Source organism: Hyperoodon ampullatus (assembly GCF_949752795.1).
Source record: "Hyperoodon ampullatus genome assembly, chromosome: 19".
NCBI lineage: Eukaryota > Metazoa > Chordata > Mammalia > Artiodactyla > Ziphiidae > Hyperoodon > Hyperoodon ampullatus.
This window is the reverse complement of record NC_136932.1, coordinates 9158759-9176056: the sequence shown is the minus strand read 5'-3', so window position 1 is coordinate 9176056 and position 17298 is coordinate 9158759. Positions and strand designations below refer to the sequence as shown.

General features: G+C 56.2%; 1 protein-coding gene across 1 annotated transcript in view; it reads left to right on the top strand.

Moving 5' to 3' along the window:
- PLEKHM1 (pleckstrin homology and RUN domain containing M1) overlaps window positions 1–15581 on the top strand; it is a gene marked incomplete at both ends in the record, with an annotated part of 38311 nt that extends 22730 nt beyond the window's left edge. Inside the window, 8 exon segments of the mRNA XM_079726384.1 lie at window positions 2756–3679; window positions 5971–6120; window positions 9383–9644; window positions 13957–14020; window positions 14550–14707; window positions 15048–15130; window positions 15133–15157; window positions 15470–15581. Coding sequence (XP_079582510.1) covers window positions 2756–3679; window positions 5971–6120; window positions 9383–9644; window positions 13957–14020; window positions 14550–14707; window positions 15048–15130; window positions 15133–15157; window positions 15470–15581 — 1778 coding nt within the window.
- Between the last annotated feature and the right edge of the window lie 1717 nt (window positions 15582–17298).

Sequence of the window (17298 nt, the reverse complement as noted above, 5' to 3'; positions counted from 1 at the left end):
TGATTATACATAAGATACGTAAGATAATCTCATGAGTATATAGACATCGTGATTCTGTCTGTAGCCCAGAGCAAACCCCCGCCTCTTAAAGGCCCAGGTGTTTCAACTGCTCCTTCCCAACGCCTTTCTCTTAGTTTATTTAACAGCTCTGATGGGGTTTATTAGATCTGCTGTTTGTTCAGTGTCCTCTATGTGCAGTTTACAGTGAGGCCACCTTGATCTCCACACCCTGTGAAATTCCAGAAAGCATTAAATAACCATAACCTAATTTTTCTGTAACCCTCAGAAACAAACAAACAAACGCGTGTGCTCTAGAGTCAGTTTCTTTCTCTCCTCATTTTCTGTTTGAAATGACCCAGCGGAGAATTCTGGCCAGGTTCCTGGGGCCCTGGCTCGGGGAGTCTGGGCAGAGCCCTGGTCTCCATGCTGCCTCCTTTTAGGTTTTTCTTTCAGCCCATGTGATGGTTGCAACCGTACCAGAGAAGGTGTGTTTTATGCCTACATCATCAGGTACCCTGAAGGGTGGTGGGAAGACCCTACACAATGGTTTGAAATCTCTAAGGCTAGTCCGGGCTGGGAGACAGACGTGTGTGTCCTTTGGACCCCCTGGTTCAGGGGATAGTTGACCCCCAGGGAGCAGGGAGCATTGGGCTGTGTGTGGTACATAGACACGCACTCACTTACTCACTCAACAGATACGTACTGAGCATCTGTGATATGCCAGGCACTGTTCTAGGTGCTGGGGACACAGCAGGAAACAAAGTCCTTATCTTCATGAGACTTATATTCTAGTGTGAGAGGCAGGAAATAAGCAAATAAACAAGTAAACGTACAGTGTGGGCAGGTAATAATAATTTCTGTGGAGAATAGTAAATCGGGAAGGGAAGGAGGAAGGCACGAGACGATCTTTGTGTTTCGAGCGGGGAGACCATGTGCAAAGGCCCTGTGATGGGAACGTACTTGGCGTGTCCAGGAAAAGGGCGGGGACCAGAGTAGCTGGAACAGAGGAGATGGGGAGGGGGGTGGTTAGAGATGAGGTCAGAGTGACGGAGGGTCTCATGGGCCACAGAAAGGACGTTGGCTTTTGCTCTGAGGGAGACAGCAGCCTTGCAGGGTTTGGGGCGGAGAGACGTGATCTGACCTGTCTTTTGAAAGGGGGAATCATACTGGCTCATTTGTTGAAGGGCTACAAGGGGACATAGACCAGTTAGGAGGCCACGGCCGTAAGCCAGGCCAGGGATGACGGTGGATTGAACCCCTGAGGTAGTGGTGCAGGCGGTGTGAAGTGGAGGAAGATTCTGGATATGCCAAGAGGATTGGCTGATAGATTAGATGTGGGGCGTGAAAGAAAGAAAATCAAGGATAACTCCAAGGTTTTTGGCCGAAGTAGCTGGAAGGATGAAGTTTGTCATTTTATGAGATGAGGAACTTCAGGAGAGGAGCGGGTTTGGAGTGGGAGAATCAGGAATTCGTTTTTGGACATGTCAACTTTTTTTTTTTTTTTTTTTTTTTTTTTTTTTTTTTTTTCGGTATGTGGGCCTCTCACTGTTGTGGCCTCTCCCGTTGCGGAGCACAGGCTCCGGACGCGCAGGCTCAGTGGCCATGGCTCACGGGCCCAGCCGCTGCGCGGCACGTGGGATCCTCCCAGACCGGGACACGATCCCATGTCCCCTGCATCGGCAGGCGGACTCTCAACCACTGCGCCACCAGGGAAGCCCTGGACATGTCACCTTTGAGAAGCCTATTAGACATACACAGAGCAGTTGAAGATCAGAATCTAAAGTTCAAGGGCAATAAGGTCTAGGCTGGAGATAAAAACTGGGGAGTTGTTGGCATAAAACCCCGAGACCGGGGGAGATCAGCTAGGAAGCCGGTGTCAGTAGAGAAGAGAATCCAGGGCTGAGCCCGGGGCCTCCAGCCTCGAGAGGCCGGTGAGAGGAGGGGGAGCCTGGGAGAGGGGAGGGGGGCCAGTGACGGCTGAGAAGGGCCGGGGGGGGGGCTCAGCTGTGTCCAGTGATGCTGATGGGCCAGGCCGGATGGGGACCGAGGATTGGCCTTTGGACTTGGCGACAAGGAGGGAGGGCAGGTTCCGTGGAACGAGGGAACAGGAGGCTGCCTGGAGCAGATTCCAGAAGGAAGGGGAGCAGGGGGACCCGAGACAGTTCCCACACCTCCCCAGGGAGGTTTCTGTAAAGGGGCCAGAGACACAGGGTGGTAATTAGAGATGCGAGTGGAGTCAAGAGGTTATCTTTAAAGCTGGGAGAAATAACAGTGTGTTTCCGGGCTGGTGGGAATGATCCAGTAGAGAAGGGAGGAAACAGCAGCGCAGGAGAGGGAGGGAGGATTGCTGGAGGGACGTCCTTGTCCTTGAGCAGGTGCGGGGGGGGACCCCTGCACAGATGCACAAATGGGAGGGTTGGCCTCAGACAGAAGCATAGTCAGCTCATCCCTGGCGACAGGGCGGGGGCGGTCAGAGTGTGGGTGCAGATGCTGGAAGGGGGAGCGGTAGTGAGGGGCACGTGGAGGTGAGTGTTTGAGTGCGTTTAGTCTCTCGGCGAAATTCAAGAGCAAGGTCAACAGCTGGGGTGAGGATGGAATGGAGGCTCTCAAACAATGTTCCCATCCGGCCCATGGCGGGCCTGTGTTCTCCCGGTGGTCGCGCCATCTGCACCCAGGACAGGACTCAGGCCCCACATGTTCTCCTGGGTGGTGAAGGGTCAGGCCCGTCGTCTAAAGTGCCTCTTTCTGCCTCCAGGGCTGTCTAACCCATTCCGGGGGCTACTGAAGCTGGGCACGGTGGAGCGGCGGGGCGCCATGGGCATCTGGAAGGAACTCTTCTGCGAGCTCTCCCCGCTGGAGCTGCGCCTCTACCTGAGCGGTGGGGAGCGCACCTGCGTGGAGAACTGCTCTCTGCTGCGCTGTGAGTCCGTGGGGCCGGCCCACAGCGACGGCCGCTTCGAGCTGGTCTTCTCGGGCAAGAAGCTGACCCTGCGCTCCTCGTCCCGCGATGAAGCCGAGGACTGGCTGGACCGTGTGCGCGAGGCGCTGCAGAAGTGCCGGCGGCCCCAGCAGGAGGAGGAGTGGGTGACCATCCAGTACCCAGACCGGCCCGAGGACCCTCCAGAGGCCCCCCAAGGTGGCCGCCCCTCCCACTCGGACCTGCTCTCGGAGCCCGAAACCCCCCAGGGCCCGCAGTTTGCCTGGTCTTCTTCCCAGGTTCCCGAGCCTGACGCTATTAAAGAATCCCTTCTGTACCTGTACACAGACCGCACCTGGGTGCCCTGTGTCTTCTCCCTGTCCTTGGAGTCTCTGAAGTGCTTCCGCGTGAGAAACAATGAGAAGATGTTAAGTGACAGCCATGGAGTCGAGACCATCCGAGATATCCTGCCGGACACGAGCCTTGGGGGCCCCTCCTTCTTCAAAATCATCACGGCCAAGGCCGTCCTGAAGCTGCAGGCCGGGAACGCTGAGGAGGCCGCCCTATGGAGGGACCTGGTGCGCAAGGTCCTGGCGTCCTACCTGGAGACGGCTGAGGAGGCAGTGACCCTCGGTGGGAGCCTGGATGAAAACTGTCAGGAGGTGCTGAAGTTCGCCACGCGGGAGAACGGCTTCCTGCTGCAGTACCTGGTGGCCATCCCCACGGAGAAAGGCCTCGACTCCCAGGGCTGCTTCTGTGCAGGTGCCGAGTCGCCGTCCCGCCGCCCCCGGCCTGCTAGCCTTGCTCTGCCCGCGGTGGGGTTCCCACTCTAGGCCCTGCACCCCTTCCTGCTCCCCACGAGTGCCCCCATCCTGCCCCGGGGAAGTGGCAGCAAATGAGGCCGTTCCCTGATCACATTGTATTCTTCTGGAGCAGGGGCGTGGTACCCTTCCAAAAAATGTTTGCGTGCTTTTGCAAGTGGACACAGTTTTTTTAAAAAGTTACAAAAATGGGCTCGTACTACTCAGAGCTGTCCAGCAGAACTTTCTGTGATGATGAAAATGTTCTAGATCTGTGCCGTCCAGTACGGTCGCTACAAGCCACATGTGCCTACTGGGCACTTAAAATGTGGCTTCCTAGTGTGGAAGGAACTGAATTTTCAATTTGCTTTAATGTAAATATATTTAAATGTAAATGGGCACCTGTGGCTCGTGGCCACTGTTTTAGACGGGGCAGCTATAACTCTTGTTCTGCAACTTGGCTTTTTTCTACTTAGGAACATATTATGCATATTCTTCTACGTCAGTACATCTGCTCTGTCATTAGCATCATCAGATCCTGTGCTGGGCACTGGGCCAGATGCTTTATTTGGATTGTCTTGTTTAATCCTCACAACAGCCCTGTAGGGATTTGTCTCTATTTATAACTGAGGAAACTGAGTCACAGGGCTGCTAAGTGCCTGCCCCACATTCACACAGCGAGTGATGGTGGAGCCCGCAGAGGACGTGATGGTCCCGGAACCTGTGCTCTTTTCCAGGCCCTCGCAGGGCCTCTCCACTCCCTTGCTTTCAGGGCTTCGTGATCTGCTGCTGCTCACGTTCCATTTCTAGCTCTTCTCCCCAACCCAGACGCCCACGCCCATCACCCTGGGTCCACCCTGGGTGAAGTGTGAGGAGGTGGCCTTGCTGCAGAGTGTGCCACAGGGAGGCTTGCGGCTGCACGTGGTCTAGGAGCTGGCCTATCGTGGGGGAGGAGCCTGTGGGACTGGAGGGGAAAGCCTGCTTCAGGCATCTAGAAGGGAGTGGTCTGCAGCTGGTGCCCCTGGAGGATGGAGTAGCTAAGCAGAGCAGAGCTTCCTGCAGAAAATATCTTCAAGCTGCTGCTCACCTCTCGCCCCCCACCTGCCAGACCCTAACACTCACACTTTGCCCTTCAGCACGCGGGTGCCAGTCTCAGGGAGGAGGCCAGGCCTCCGGGGCTGGGAGGAGGGCTCCCTCGCTGGGGATGTGGATGCTGGTGGGTGGCTCTCCCCACGCCTGCCACCTGCCAGCCTGCCGGCCAAACTGAAACTGGGGAGCTCAGGCCTCCTTTCTGCCTGCGAGCACAGCTCGGTGGCCGGGCAGACACCAACCTCTGACGTCTGGCTTGTATTTCATAGTTTACAGGGCACTTTCAAAACTCCACTTAAACTTTGTAATAACCCCACAGAATAGCAAGTAGTAGGGAATTGGAACCTTGCAAAACTTGGGTGAAGGTCAGGATGAGACAGCTAGCATGCAGAAGAACCAGTCCTTCTAGTCCCCGGGAGGCAGAAGGGACTCTTTGCCTGGCCCTGTAGGAGGCAGGGCCTGTGCTCAGGATTCGAGCCAGGCCTTTGTTGTGCCCTGGGCACACCCCACTCCCGGTCCCCCCACCTTCCCCCGCCCCACTGTGGAGGGCCCTCCAGCAGAGGGACTGAAGCTGGCCCTGAACCACTGTCCCGAGGTATCAGGCAGCTGTGGCTTCCAGCTGGCACCAGGCCATGTCCAGACAGCCCTGCCTCTGGCTGGCTTCCCCACACACTCCCTGTGGCCAGCCCCATGTCCCCAGCTCCTGCCCTGCTTGCCGAGACCCGTGGCTTCCATTTCTGGGCCCCCGTGGAAGGGTGGACCTAGAGGAGGCTGGCGTTCTTGTGCAAGCAGTGAAGAGAGGCAGCTGGGAATAAGAGAAGGAGGGTTCTACACCAGCCCCGCCCAAATCTGACTCCAGCTGTGCCACTCAATCGCTGTGTGACTGGGCAGGTTTCCTGACCTCTCTGTGCATCAGCTTCTTCAGCTGTGAAATGCCACTGATAACTCTTAGCAGTGTTTTGTCGTAAAGATTAATTAATAGGGTTGATTCTGACTGGTGGGAATATGAGTGGTGGTAGTTTTCATCTTCGTACTCTCCTTTTTAATCTTTCTATGGATACTTTGCTTCGACAGCGGGCCCTTTCTACCTTGGCCGCTTCCGTGTCGTTCAGGAGCTGACTCCATCCCCACCGCTGCTCACCCTCTCCCTGTTCTTCTCCCCAGGCTGCTCCCGGCAGATCGGCTTCTCGTTTGTACGGCCCAAGCTCTGTGCCTTCTCTGGCCTCTATTACTGTGACATCTGCCATCAAGACGATGCCTCAGTGATCCCGGCCAGGATCATCCACAACTGGGACCTCACCAAGCGCCCGGTAAGTCTGGAGCCCAGCCTGCCGTGGCCGCACAGGGCTGCCGAGTGACAGAGGAGGGGTCGTTCCTCTTTGTGGCTGCTGTTCATATGTCTGGGGGAGTTTGGCTGTAGGGAAGCCCGGGTCACTAGTTCAGGCCCCGTGATGTGGGGGAGTTGACCAAGAAAGTAACTGGGTGCTGGTCTCCAGCCCCTGGACAGAGCTCTGTCAGTGCCTACCTTGGTCCTCAGGTGGGAATCTGAGGATGGTTTGCTTCAGCTCCCCATGGATACAGATAAAACTGTTTAAAGCGCCAACAACTAGACACATAGATGGAAATGATAGATAGGATAGATTAGGTATAGATGGTTGGGTGGATGGGTTAGGTGGGTAGATGCGTGCATGGATGGATGGGTAGATCGGTGGATAGATGCAGATGAGTGGATGGAAGGATGAGTGGGTGGATGGATGGGTGGGTGGGTGGGTGAGTATGGATGGATGGGTGGGTGAGTATGGATGGATGGATGGGTGGGTGGGTGGGTGGATGGATGGATGGGTGGGTAGGTGGATGAGTATGGATGGATGGATGGGTGGGTAGTTGGATGGGGGGGGGTGGATGGATGGATGGGCTAGCCAGCTGGCTGCACTTTCCCTGGGAGCATTTTTCCGTGCATTTTTTTTTTTACACATGCATCTTTTTTTTTTTCACCATTCAAAATCGTCTTTATTCAGTTGTTTAGCCTTTCTTCCCCACCCCCAAGATGACAAGCTCCTGCGTCTACTTTTTGTAAAGTTTGGGATTATACTGGACTCATACTGCTTTCTAACATGCTTTGTTTAGTTCGTATTACATCTTGGGTACTTTTTTATGTTCACCAAATGCTTCTGCATGAGATGTATTCTATGATCCTTCAGATTTTCCTCTTCTTCAGCTGAGATTACCCACTTACTTACATAGCTGTGTTACCATGAGCAAACTATGTAACTTCAGTTTCCTCGTCTGTAAAGGGGGATTAATAACAGCGTCTGTCCCCAGGCTGTGTGAGGACTAAAAGAGACAGTACCCACCAGCCACTTAGATGGTGCCTTACATTAGCGCCCTGAGGCCTCACCTGCCCCTAATTTGCTTGAGGGTCTGCCTCAAGGGGCGCAAACTTGGCTTTCTTCCAAAGGCACAGATTTCTGCTAAGACAAGACGCAGAAACACCGGGAAGAGGTTGGTTGCTTCTCTCAAGACCCAGGCCTGCCAGCCATGCTGTCTCATTATGTGGAGGTGTCTTCACGTGTCCCCATCAGAGTCCAGGGAAGACATGGTTCTCAGAGCCCGCACCACCCTGACCTCCACCCCTCTGGGGGTGAGAACCTCCCAAAGACATTAGCTTCACTTTGGCTTTTTTATTGGTTACCTCATCCCCACCCCTGCCCTCAATGTTAAGTATTTAACTAACTACATGGAGAAAATGAAACCTCAAGGTCACCACAGATGCGAAGAACCCTCTGGCCATAAAACACCCTCACTGTTTACAGCACCCAGATACCTCTGTTGAGCCATCTTCTTTTCACTGCTGTAATTTTGGTGCCACTTCCTTTTTCCAACTGGAGAATTAGAACACTTCCCTTGGCATGCCTGAGGTCAGGAAATATCCAGCTGTCTCAAAGATCCCAGGCCTAGGAAGGACGCGAAAATTCACACTAGGAAGTGGCTGATCGGCGGGTTAGGGGCCCTTTGTCCACTGTTACCACTCTGGCTGACCCACCTGTGCGAGGTCCGGCTGGCACTACTTGGCAGGATGTCAGCCCAGGCCTGGGGCTTCTCTCTTTGTCTGTCTCCTCCACACCCACGGGGGAGGAACAGTCCCTGGGGAGCTCGAAGCCCATGCCTGTCGGCAGCACTTGGCAGTTTTCAGCGCGCATTCCTGCGTGGCGTTTCATCTGAGCCTCGCCAGAAGCCTGGGGCTGAGTCGTGGGAAGGGCCGGGGAACAGCAATTTGACCCGAGTCACGGACCCACCAGGCTTTTGCCAGTGGGCTGCCTATTGGCTGGGGGCTGGTTCCTCAGGGCTCTGGGAAATGGGAAAAGATGGAGTTGTCAGCTGCTGGGGGAGGCGAGAGATGCTGGGGAAGCTGGTGGAGCAGCCCCCAGCCTAACAGTCTCCTGAGGGCCCTATTATCCCCCTGAGCCAGGGGACAGACACTGGGACCACACAGGCACTCACAGAGTCTGATGGCAGCTCCCCTTTACTGTGGATATGCTTACATGGATTTTCTTTTCATCTAAGCTCAAAATTATCCCATGAGGTAGGTGCTTTTATTTTCCCCATTTTACAGATGAGGAAACTGAGTCACAGAGAGGTTAAGTAAGTTTCATAAGGTCATACAGCTGGGAAGGGGTGAACCAGGCGCCAGAGCCCGACTCCTAAGCACTGCAGGGTGGTTGACGGTGGAGAACATCTCAGCTCCTCCATCCTCATCACGGCAAGGAGGAGACTGCAGGGGAGAGGGGCTTCTCTTTAGCACGTGAGGCAGCCAAGTGTGCAGAGACAACACCTCGGTTTAGACCCGGGCTCTGCTGTCTTCTGGTGGCTTGGGTAAGCCACTTTAGCTTCTCTGAGTCTCAGTTTCCTCATGTGTAAAATGGGGATGATGACACCTTCCCTTTTGGGTTGTTGTGAGGATGTGGTCGAGGTCCTTAGCCCAGCGTCTGGCAAATAGTAGGTGCTCAGTAGTTGGCTTTGGCAACAGGGTCAGGGCTGAGGGTAGAACCTTCAAAGTCCTATCGCGTGGGAGAGGCCCAGATTGATCACTCAAATCCACATGGAGACTTCGGGGGCCCTGGTTGGTGCTGCTGGCAGGGGTGGAGGGAGCTCAGGAAACCTCTAGTTAAGCTGTGTCTGATCCGCAGCTTCCTGTGGTTGGAGCCTGACTCACACCCGTCACCTGGTTCCTGAGTTGGCCTGGGGTAGTGCCTGTTTCCTTTCGGCAGGAAGGTGGGGGCAGGGACGACAGGAAATAGTGGGAAGGATCTGTGAGGCCCAGGAGGAGAGGCGTGTTGACCGGAGCAGCCCCTCCTCCGTCCCAGCACTGTCAGGAGGGGCGGCAGCTGGTGTCAAGGGGGAAGAGTGGGTTTGGAAGTCAGATAAACTGGGTTCACATCATGACTTGTACGAGCTGTGGACCTTGGCCAAGTCACTTCCTCTCTCTGAGCCTCAGTTTCCTCATCCGTAAAATGAAGATGGTACCACTTCCCTCGGCAGGTGGTGGGAGGCGTGAGCGAGTGAGTGGGTAACACAGTGCCTGGCCCTTGGGTGCTCACCACATGGCCCGCCTGTCTCACCCTCGCTGCCTGGTGGTGTCCCCAGGTCTGCAGGCAGGCCCTGAAGTTCCTGACACAGATCCGGGCCCAGCCCCTCATCAACCTGCAGCTGGTGAACGCGTCTCTGTACGAGCACGTGGAGCGGATGCACCTCATCGGTAAGAACCGGGAGCAGCTGAAGCTCCTGGGGGATTACCTGGGCCTGTGCCGAAGCGGAGCCCTGAAGGAGTTGAGCAAGAGGTGAGCACCCTGGGCATGCATGGACACGCACACGCGCGCACACACACACACACACACACACACACACACACACACACGGTCAGTGCAAAAGCAGCTTCTTGGGAGAAATGCCAGGGCTGGTTGGAGAACTCCTTCCCTTTGCGTTTAGGAGTGGCTTTTATATGTGCGTGTATTTGTTCATTCATTCGTTTGACAAATATTTACTGAGAACGTGCTCAGGGTCCATCACTGGGCTTGGGGCATGGGCCCCAGTGCTGAGCAAGGTGGACCTGCCCTCTGGAAGGCATGGCAGGTGAGTAAGGCAGCAGCTGCCACCAAGAGTGAGGGCTGGAGGAGAGAGTCGGACGCCCTGGAGGTCCTACTAGAGGGGCGGGGGATCTAACCCAGCCTGGAGGAGGGCGGAGTGGGGAAGGCTCCCTGGAAGAACTGACATCCAAGGTGAGACCTGCCAAACGAGCGGGAAAGCGAGGAGACGCAGGAAAGACTGTTCCAGGTAGAAGGAGTGGTGTGCTCAGGCTGTGAATGAAGGCCCCCCATTCGGGGGGTGAGGAGGGAGGTAGGGATGTGGTGAGAGGAGGCTGGAGAGGTGACAAGGGCTGTGTCGCCCTGGCTCCTCTGGTTCCCCCCAGCCGTTCACCCCATGGTGGCTTGGCTTTGCTGCTGTGGCAGCATCTGTCCCCAAATCCTCGCAAGAGGACAGGGTTGCATGGGACCCTTAGGTTGCCCTTCAAGAAGCTTCTTGGTACCCAGGGCCTGAGGAGGGCCTTCAGTGCTCAGTCGGGGCTGAGGGGTGACACCTTCTGTGGGGCCCTAGGAGGGCAGAGCTCAGGCGGATGAGCTGCTGCTGGCTGCCCAGTCGGGCTTCGCTGCTGGGTTCTGAGGTCTTGGAGCGGCTCACAAGCCCCTCCCCTTTCCCCCTGCAGCCACCCCTCCCGACAGCGCTGGCCCAGAGACCGCCTGTCTGACAGGCTCCCTGCTCAGTCCTGGTCCCCTTCAGGGCGGTGCAGGGAGAGACTGCTGCGGGGAGCCCTCTCCTAGGCAGAGAGCAGAGGCTGGCCCCTCCCAGGCTCCCAGAGCAGCCGGCTGAGCCCTGGTCTCCTCCGCAGGGCCCAGAAGAACAGAAAGCCCTTTGGGGGCCACCATGAGGGACCTAGAGGGCTGCTTCTGGGGAGGCTATTTCTGTCTCCATCGTCAGCTGAGTGCCTGGGTCCCTACTCACTCCCATCCTTCCTGAGATTCCAGGACCCAGGGCTCCAGAGTCTGCCCTCCTGCCCCCCTGTCCACGGTGGTAAAAGCTCAGGTCAAGTGGGACCCTGTCACCCTCCCCAGTCCAGGGTTCTCTGCAGACCTGAGAAGACCAGGTGCCTGTAAGGTGGGTCCTGGGTGCCGGCCTCATTCACCCATCCCTGCCGGGCTGAGATTGTTTGGTCAGCAGCCTTACTGGCCTGTCCGGGCTGCCCTGCCTGGGCACTGGGGACAGTCCTGCCTCTTTCTCTCTGGCCCTGCTGTTCCCATCCTTGGGCAGCAGCACTGCACACGGTGCTCCCAGCCTTTGAGAAAGCAGGGCCAGGCCTGTGGAAGTCCCACTTCAGAAGCAGCGTGGGGCGGGGGGAAGAGTTCAGGCGCAGCCTCCGCCTGGCCCCACATCCACTGTGTGACTCAGGGAAGCTGCTTCACTTCTCTGAGCTTCAGCTTTCTTGTCTGTAAAATGGGCCAGTGATCCCTGTGTTGACGTGGCCTACCAGAGTTGTGGTGAGGGCCACATGAGGGGCTCAGTGTCTGGGGTGGGACAGGGAGAGGTGGACAGATGGCCCTGGGTCAGGGCGGCGTGTGCCGTGAAGAAGGAAGGAAGGGCCAGGGGAGCTCCCGGAGGAGGTGGCATCAGCTGAGGGTTTGTGAAGTTCGTTTCTTTTGTTCTTTTCAAAAGAGAAAGTGCTTTTCTTTCTCTTCTTTACAAAGATAGTATTCAAATAGTAGGAAAGAGAGTCGAACAGAAAGTTGGGATCCCCCTTCTCTAGTCTGGCCACCATCAGTTCTGTTAGATGCTCCAGACCCCACTCGGTCCTCACGCAGGAGAACGGAGTTGCCACAACACAAACGGCATCATGTGTGTAGTGAACTGGGGTTCAGCAAAAGAAGCCGAGAAGAAAGCGGAAGGGAGGGAACCCATGGCATGGAGGCGAGGCAGGAGCATGGCTCGCCAGGGCCTTCGCGGGGCTCAGGGCAGCCAGGTGGTGGGTCAGGGGCCAGGCCTCGAAGGTCCCCTGTGCCACAGCAAAGGCGTCTGGATTTTGTTCTGCTGGCAGTGGGGAGCTGTTGAGGGGTTTTGAGCAAGGCACGGTCACGTTCAGTCAGGGGTTTAGGAAAGACCAGTTTAGCAGCAGTGGGGCGTGGGTGCTGGTGTAGGAATTGGCCCAGGAGGTGAGGAGACCTGGACTGAGTCGGCCAGAGTGCAGGGTGAGAGGACGGGAAGGGCTGAGGAGAAACAGGCAGGTTTTGGGTGTGGGATCCCCTTTCTCTCAGGGGGCTGCCCTGGCGAAGGGGACTCCTCCCTGACGTCATCTCCCCCAACAGTTGTACGGCCTCACTTGAGGGTGTGACAGACCCAGGGTAGGTGGCTCGTAGGGAAGACCCTGGGCCTGGCTGGCCCCCTGGGCTTCCACGACTGCAGGCAGAGGACTCTCCATCCAAATCAGCCCCACCCTTCCTGCCGGCGCAGGAACAGCCTGTGCACCCCGCACCCCCTGCATCTTCCTGGTGATAAACGACAGCGTCCTGTTCCCAGAAAGCTGGAAGTTTTACTGGGGAGACCAGCATGTTGAGCTGAGCGGACAGTGGCCGCATCCTCATCCCGTGCAGCACAGCCTGGCCTGCCTGCCTGGTGGAACTTGCCGTCTCGGCCCCGGGTGGGGTCCCCCCTGGACCACAACTGAGGCCACGGGGTGGGCAAAGCCAAGCACCCACTCCAGATGCCGCGGGGCCTGGCACCTTCCCGCCCCCAGATGTCCAGAGCATCCTGGGGCAGGTTCCCACGCTTCCTCAGACTGGGAGAATTCTCCCCCCAACCCCAGTTCCAACACAGACACACAGCAAGGCCAGACAAGTTTTTGTACCAGGGGAATTTCTGCAGGTGTTTCCTCTGCATCTCTCAGGATGTGACCCTTGGGATCTGTGCCATTGGTGAGGTGGAAACTAGAGCTGGGTTGGCGGCTGAGCCCTTGTCCTCTGCCTCCCCACCCCCCGCCCTCCCCCACCTCTGAAATGGGATCTGCTGCACTCAGGACGTGTCTCACCTCCTCTCCCGTAGCACCGAAACCAGATGCTTGAATGTCTGTCTCTGCACTAGACCAGGGGCTACAGGAAGGCAGAGGCCACGTCCTGTGCATTTCTGTCCCCAGCCCTGTCCCTGGTATGTAATGGTGGCAATAATGACAACAGTTAACACCTACAGGCATTCACTGGGTGGAAAGGATGCAGGCTCTGGAGCCAGACTCCTGCGTTCGTTCAGACTCCGGCTCCGCCACTTACTAGCTGTGTGACCACAGGCAAGTTATTTAACCTCTCTGGGCCTCCATTTCCTCTTGCAAAATGGAGGTTATAATAGTGTCAGCCTCACAGGAGTCTTGTGAAGATTAAGTGAGTTAATATATATAAAGCTCTTAGTCCCGTTCCTGGTACCAAGCGTTAGCTTTCCTCGTCATCCTCATCATTATTATTTTTTAAATAGATGTTTATTTTTTTATATCTTCAAATTAAAATTTTTGCGGCTTTATTGAGTATAACTGACAAAATTGTAAGACATTTAAAGTGTATGTTGTGATGATTTGACATATGATTACATTGTGAAAGGATTCTTCTCATCTGGTTAATTAGCATATGCATCATCCTCACATATTTTATATATTTTTATATGTATACATGGTGTGTGTGTGTGTGTGTGTGTGTGTGTCTGAGACAGAGACAGAGACAGAGAAAACATTTGAGTTCTACTCTTAGCAAATTTCAATTATACAATGCAGTGTTACCAACTGTGGTTAATAATTATTCCTTGTTTACTATGTACGAGGCACTGTGCCAGATGCTTTAAATAAATTATTTCATCCTCAGAACAGCTCTTTTTCTCAGGTGAGGAAACCTGAGGTTCAGAGAGGTTAAGTAACTTGCCCAAGGTCCCAACAGCTTGTCACCTGGAAGCCCAGGTCCCAAGCCCAGGCAGGAGCTGTTTATGCCTGGTCAGCAGCACTGAGGGAATGAAACCAAACCCAGGTTGGCCCAGGTTCCTTCTAAGGAATCTCTTGTGTTTTCTTTGAAGGCTCAACCACAGGAATTATCTCTTGGAGTCTCCTCACAAGTACAGTGTCGCGGACCTCCAGCAGGTGAGAATGCCACCTCCCAGACCTCTCTAGAGGGACCTTATTCCTGGAGAAATCAGAAAGGGAGATGATGGGGTGGGAGGGGAGTGCCTGCAGTTTACTGAGGCAAGACAGCCATCTTCAGCTCTTTGGTAGCTCGGAGCGGGTGTCCCGCCGTCCACGCTTCCTGGGCAGTGGCTGAGCCCCCAGCGCCCCTGGGACAAGCAGGCTCCGAAGCAAAGCACAGGATCACAGGGCTCAGCCCTTTCCCTGCGTCTGGACTCCTCCCCGGCAGGGAGGGCAGAGGGAGGGGTGAGGGTTTGGGACGTTCCTTTCCTCAAGGGAAGGTACAGTGGGTTCCTCCGTGCGCAAGGGCTGCACGTGCTCGGCCTGATTCCGGGAGGTTTTCTTGCCCAAGCGGAAGGAAACTCCTCTTGGGGTAGGAGTTCTTCAGGCAGGGTGCCAGGAGCAGCAGCAGACCACGTCTTGCGGACGGCCTCAGGCTCGGCACAGCTGCTTAAAAGGCCCAGTGGCCCGCGCTTGCCCTCCACAGATCGCGGACGGGGTGTATGAAGGATTCCTCAAGTCCCTGATCGAGTTTGCCTCCCAGCATGTCTACCACTGCGACCTGTGCACCCAGCGTGGCTTCATCTGCCAGATCTGCCACCACCATGACATCATCTTCCCCTTTGAGTTTGACACCACAGTCAGGTATGTGGACCCTCAGCCAGCCACCCCGCCCCACCCCCATTCCCACCCGGGCCCCCTGGAGTCCCCGGGCGGCAGGCCTGGTGCCCAGGGAGGGGGACAAGACGAGCCCTCACAGGACTCCCTGCCTCCACCGAGCCATCCACGTTTCTGGAGAAGAGGCGGCCGCTGCCTCTTTGAGCTGCGGTGGGAGGACCTCAGTTTTGTCCTCTATGGGCAGGTGGAGGAGGAACTGGATGAGTTTCTGGCCTGGAGTGTGGGCACAGGCCGGGCATAAAGCGGGCACCTGGCGGGTGGTACCTGCCACTGCCTCTGCCCCTGTAACAATTGTTCCTGTCCCCAGTTATTGCTCATTATCAGAAGCCTCTAAATGGAAAAATTCATCCACCAAACCTCCATTCCAACCCATGTGGGAGTGGAAAACTGAATGGTGGGAGCGTTCATTCACTTTCTGTATGTGTCCCCGGACCCGGATTTGACCTCTGAACAGACCTGGGGCTGAGTTTTTTAAACTGCAGAGTGTTTGAAACATAGGCAAGAAATCGTTTTGTGAGTCTCAGCAGTATTTATAAAAAGGGAAATAGAATACAGAGTATCAGCGTGCACTGCAGGGCTTAGGGGTAAGCACTGTGGCGAGAACCTTTTGTCCCAGGACGGAGAGGCAGTGCCATGTGCCGTGGGTGGCAGGCCCCCGTCGGGGACACTGGCCAGCCTCGAGCCCCGGGAGGCCCGTCGGTCCCAGCAGTGCTTGCTGCTTTCTCCCAGGTGTGGCGAATGCAAGACAGTCTTCCACCAGAGCTGTCAGGCCGTGATGAAGCAGGGCTGCCCCCGCTGTGCCCGCCGGCGCAAGTACCAGCAACAGAGCACCCTCGCCTAACCCCATGTCCTGTCCCCTCCCGGGACCCGGGGCTCAGCCATCCCAGCTGGGTTGGCCATCAGCCTGGGTCACACTTTCAAGGTGTCACAGATGTCTCCCTTGTCAGGAAGACTCTCGGATGTGACCACAGCATGAGCCTATGAGAGGGAGCCTTGGGAGCTCTTGATGACACCTCCTGCCCCCCACCCATCTGCTCCAGGAGGCCGGGACACCAGCAGATGCCCCTGTCCGAGGATGCGGGCGGAGAGGGGCTTTGCACTAATTGGCCCGGATCCCCTCACTGACGCACCATCTCCGTTAGGGCTGTTCAAACACTGTGGAAATAAGACTTGGGAAGCATTTTCAATTCCACATTCCTGATGAAAAGGCCTAGTTTTTTTAAGGTGGGTTTTTTCCCTTCATATTTCAACAGAAAATATTTTTTTATTCTTGACCCTCCACAAGTCACCCAAGAAATCCAGGCACTCTCACCCTGAGCAAATGTGCAGGAACCGCTCAGGCCAGGCCTGTAGGCGGGTGGCGGCTGGTGGACAGGCCCCCTAGGACAGAGCCTGCCAGCTGGCGGGTGCCTTTCCTTCCCCCTTACCGAGCGCTCGCTGCCGACAGCTCCTGTACAACGTGCCAAACCCCCGGGGGGCCAGGCAGGCTCAGTCCTGAGGACCATGTGTTTCCTCTTCCTCTCCTCTCTGCTCCCGCCCCCTCCTCACCTGAAAAGGCCGTCACTTCCTCCGTGTCAGAGCCCCTGGCTCTCCTATAGCCCGGGATCTTGGTCCCGCAGGAGGAGGGGAATGACTCAGAACCAGCACTGTCAGCACTTTGAGCCTTCCTTGGTCCAGGGAAGGGTCGTCATCTAGCCCAGCCCCCTGCCCTCCTCACTCCTACCACGGACAAGCAGCCAGACGGGCGGGGGACTGCTGCCGACGCAGGAATGCATCCCCGCCTGACTGACCCCCACCAGGACAGAGGGAGGCTGGGTCCCCACCGTGGAACAGTGACCCTCGTCCTTCCACGAAGAGTGTCAGCCCTGCTGCTGCTGCGATGTGCAGGGACACGCAGGAGGAGCCACCCTCGTGGAAGGATGCTCAGCCTCAGTTTACAAAGCCATGAGAGTTCACAAAGCTTTGCTGGACTGGCCCAGGAGGGGCGCTGCCGAGAGACTGGAAAATTTCACTGGAGCACAATTGCCTTTTGAAGGGGTCTTGGGGTGGAGCCTGGAATTGTTTCCAAAGTGATATTTAGACCCTTGGGGTTGGGGGGTGAAATCTGGGCATGATTTCTCTGTTGCCTCCCCGCCACCTCTCCTGGATCCAGCAGGCCCCACTCAGCCCTGGGGTCTTCTGGCCATCCTATCTGCACTCTGCTTGGATTGGGGGCCTCAGGTGGAGATCCGCCTTCACTGTCAAGATACGAACCTACTCCCACCTCTCCCTTGGGCTGATTTGGCTGCTGAGTCACCTGCCCGGCCCTGTGGAGCTGGATAAATTGTGCAATAGAATCGAGGAGGTGGTAGGCGGATGGGGGAGGGGGCTGTCACACAGCTTCTCTGTCCCCATCACGGAAGATGGTGCACACTTGTGCCCAGCGCACCAAAGAAAGTGGATCCTTACCCCCATCCCCACCCCCCATAGCCAGCATTAATGCTCCACCACAAACACAGCCTGATCAGAGCCTTAATTGGTCCAGATCCCTGAGTGGGCCTGGGGTGGGCAGCACCGCC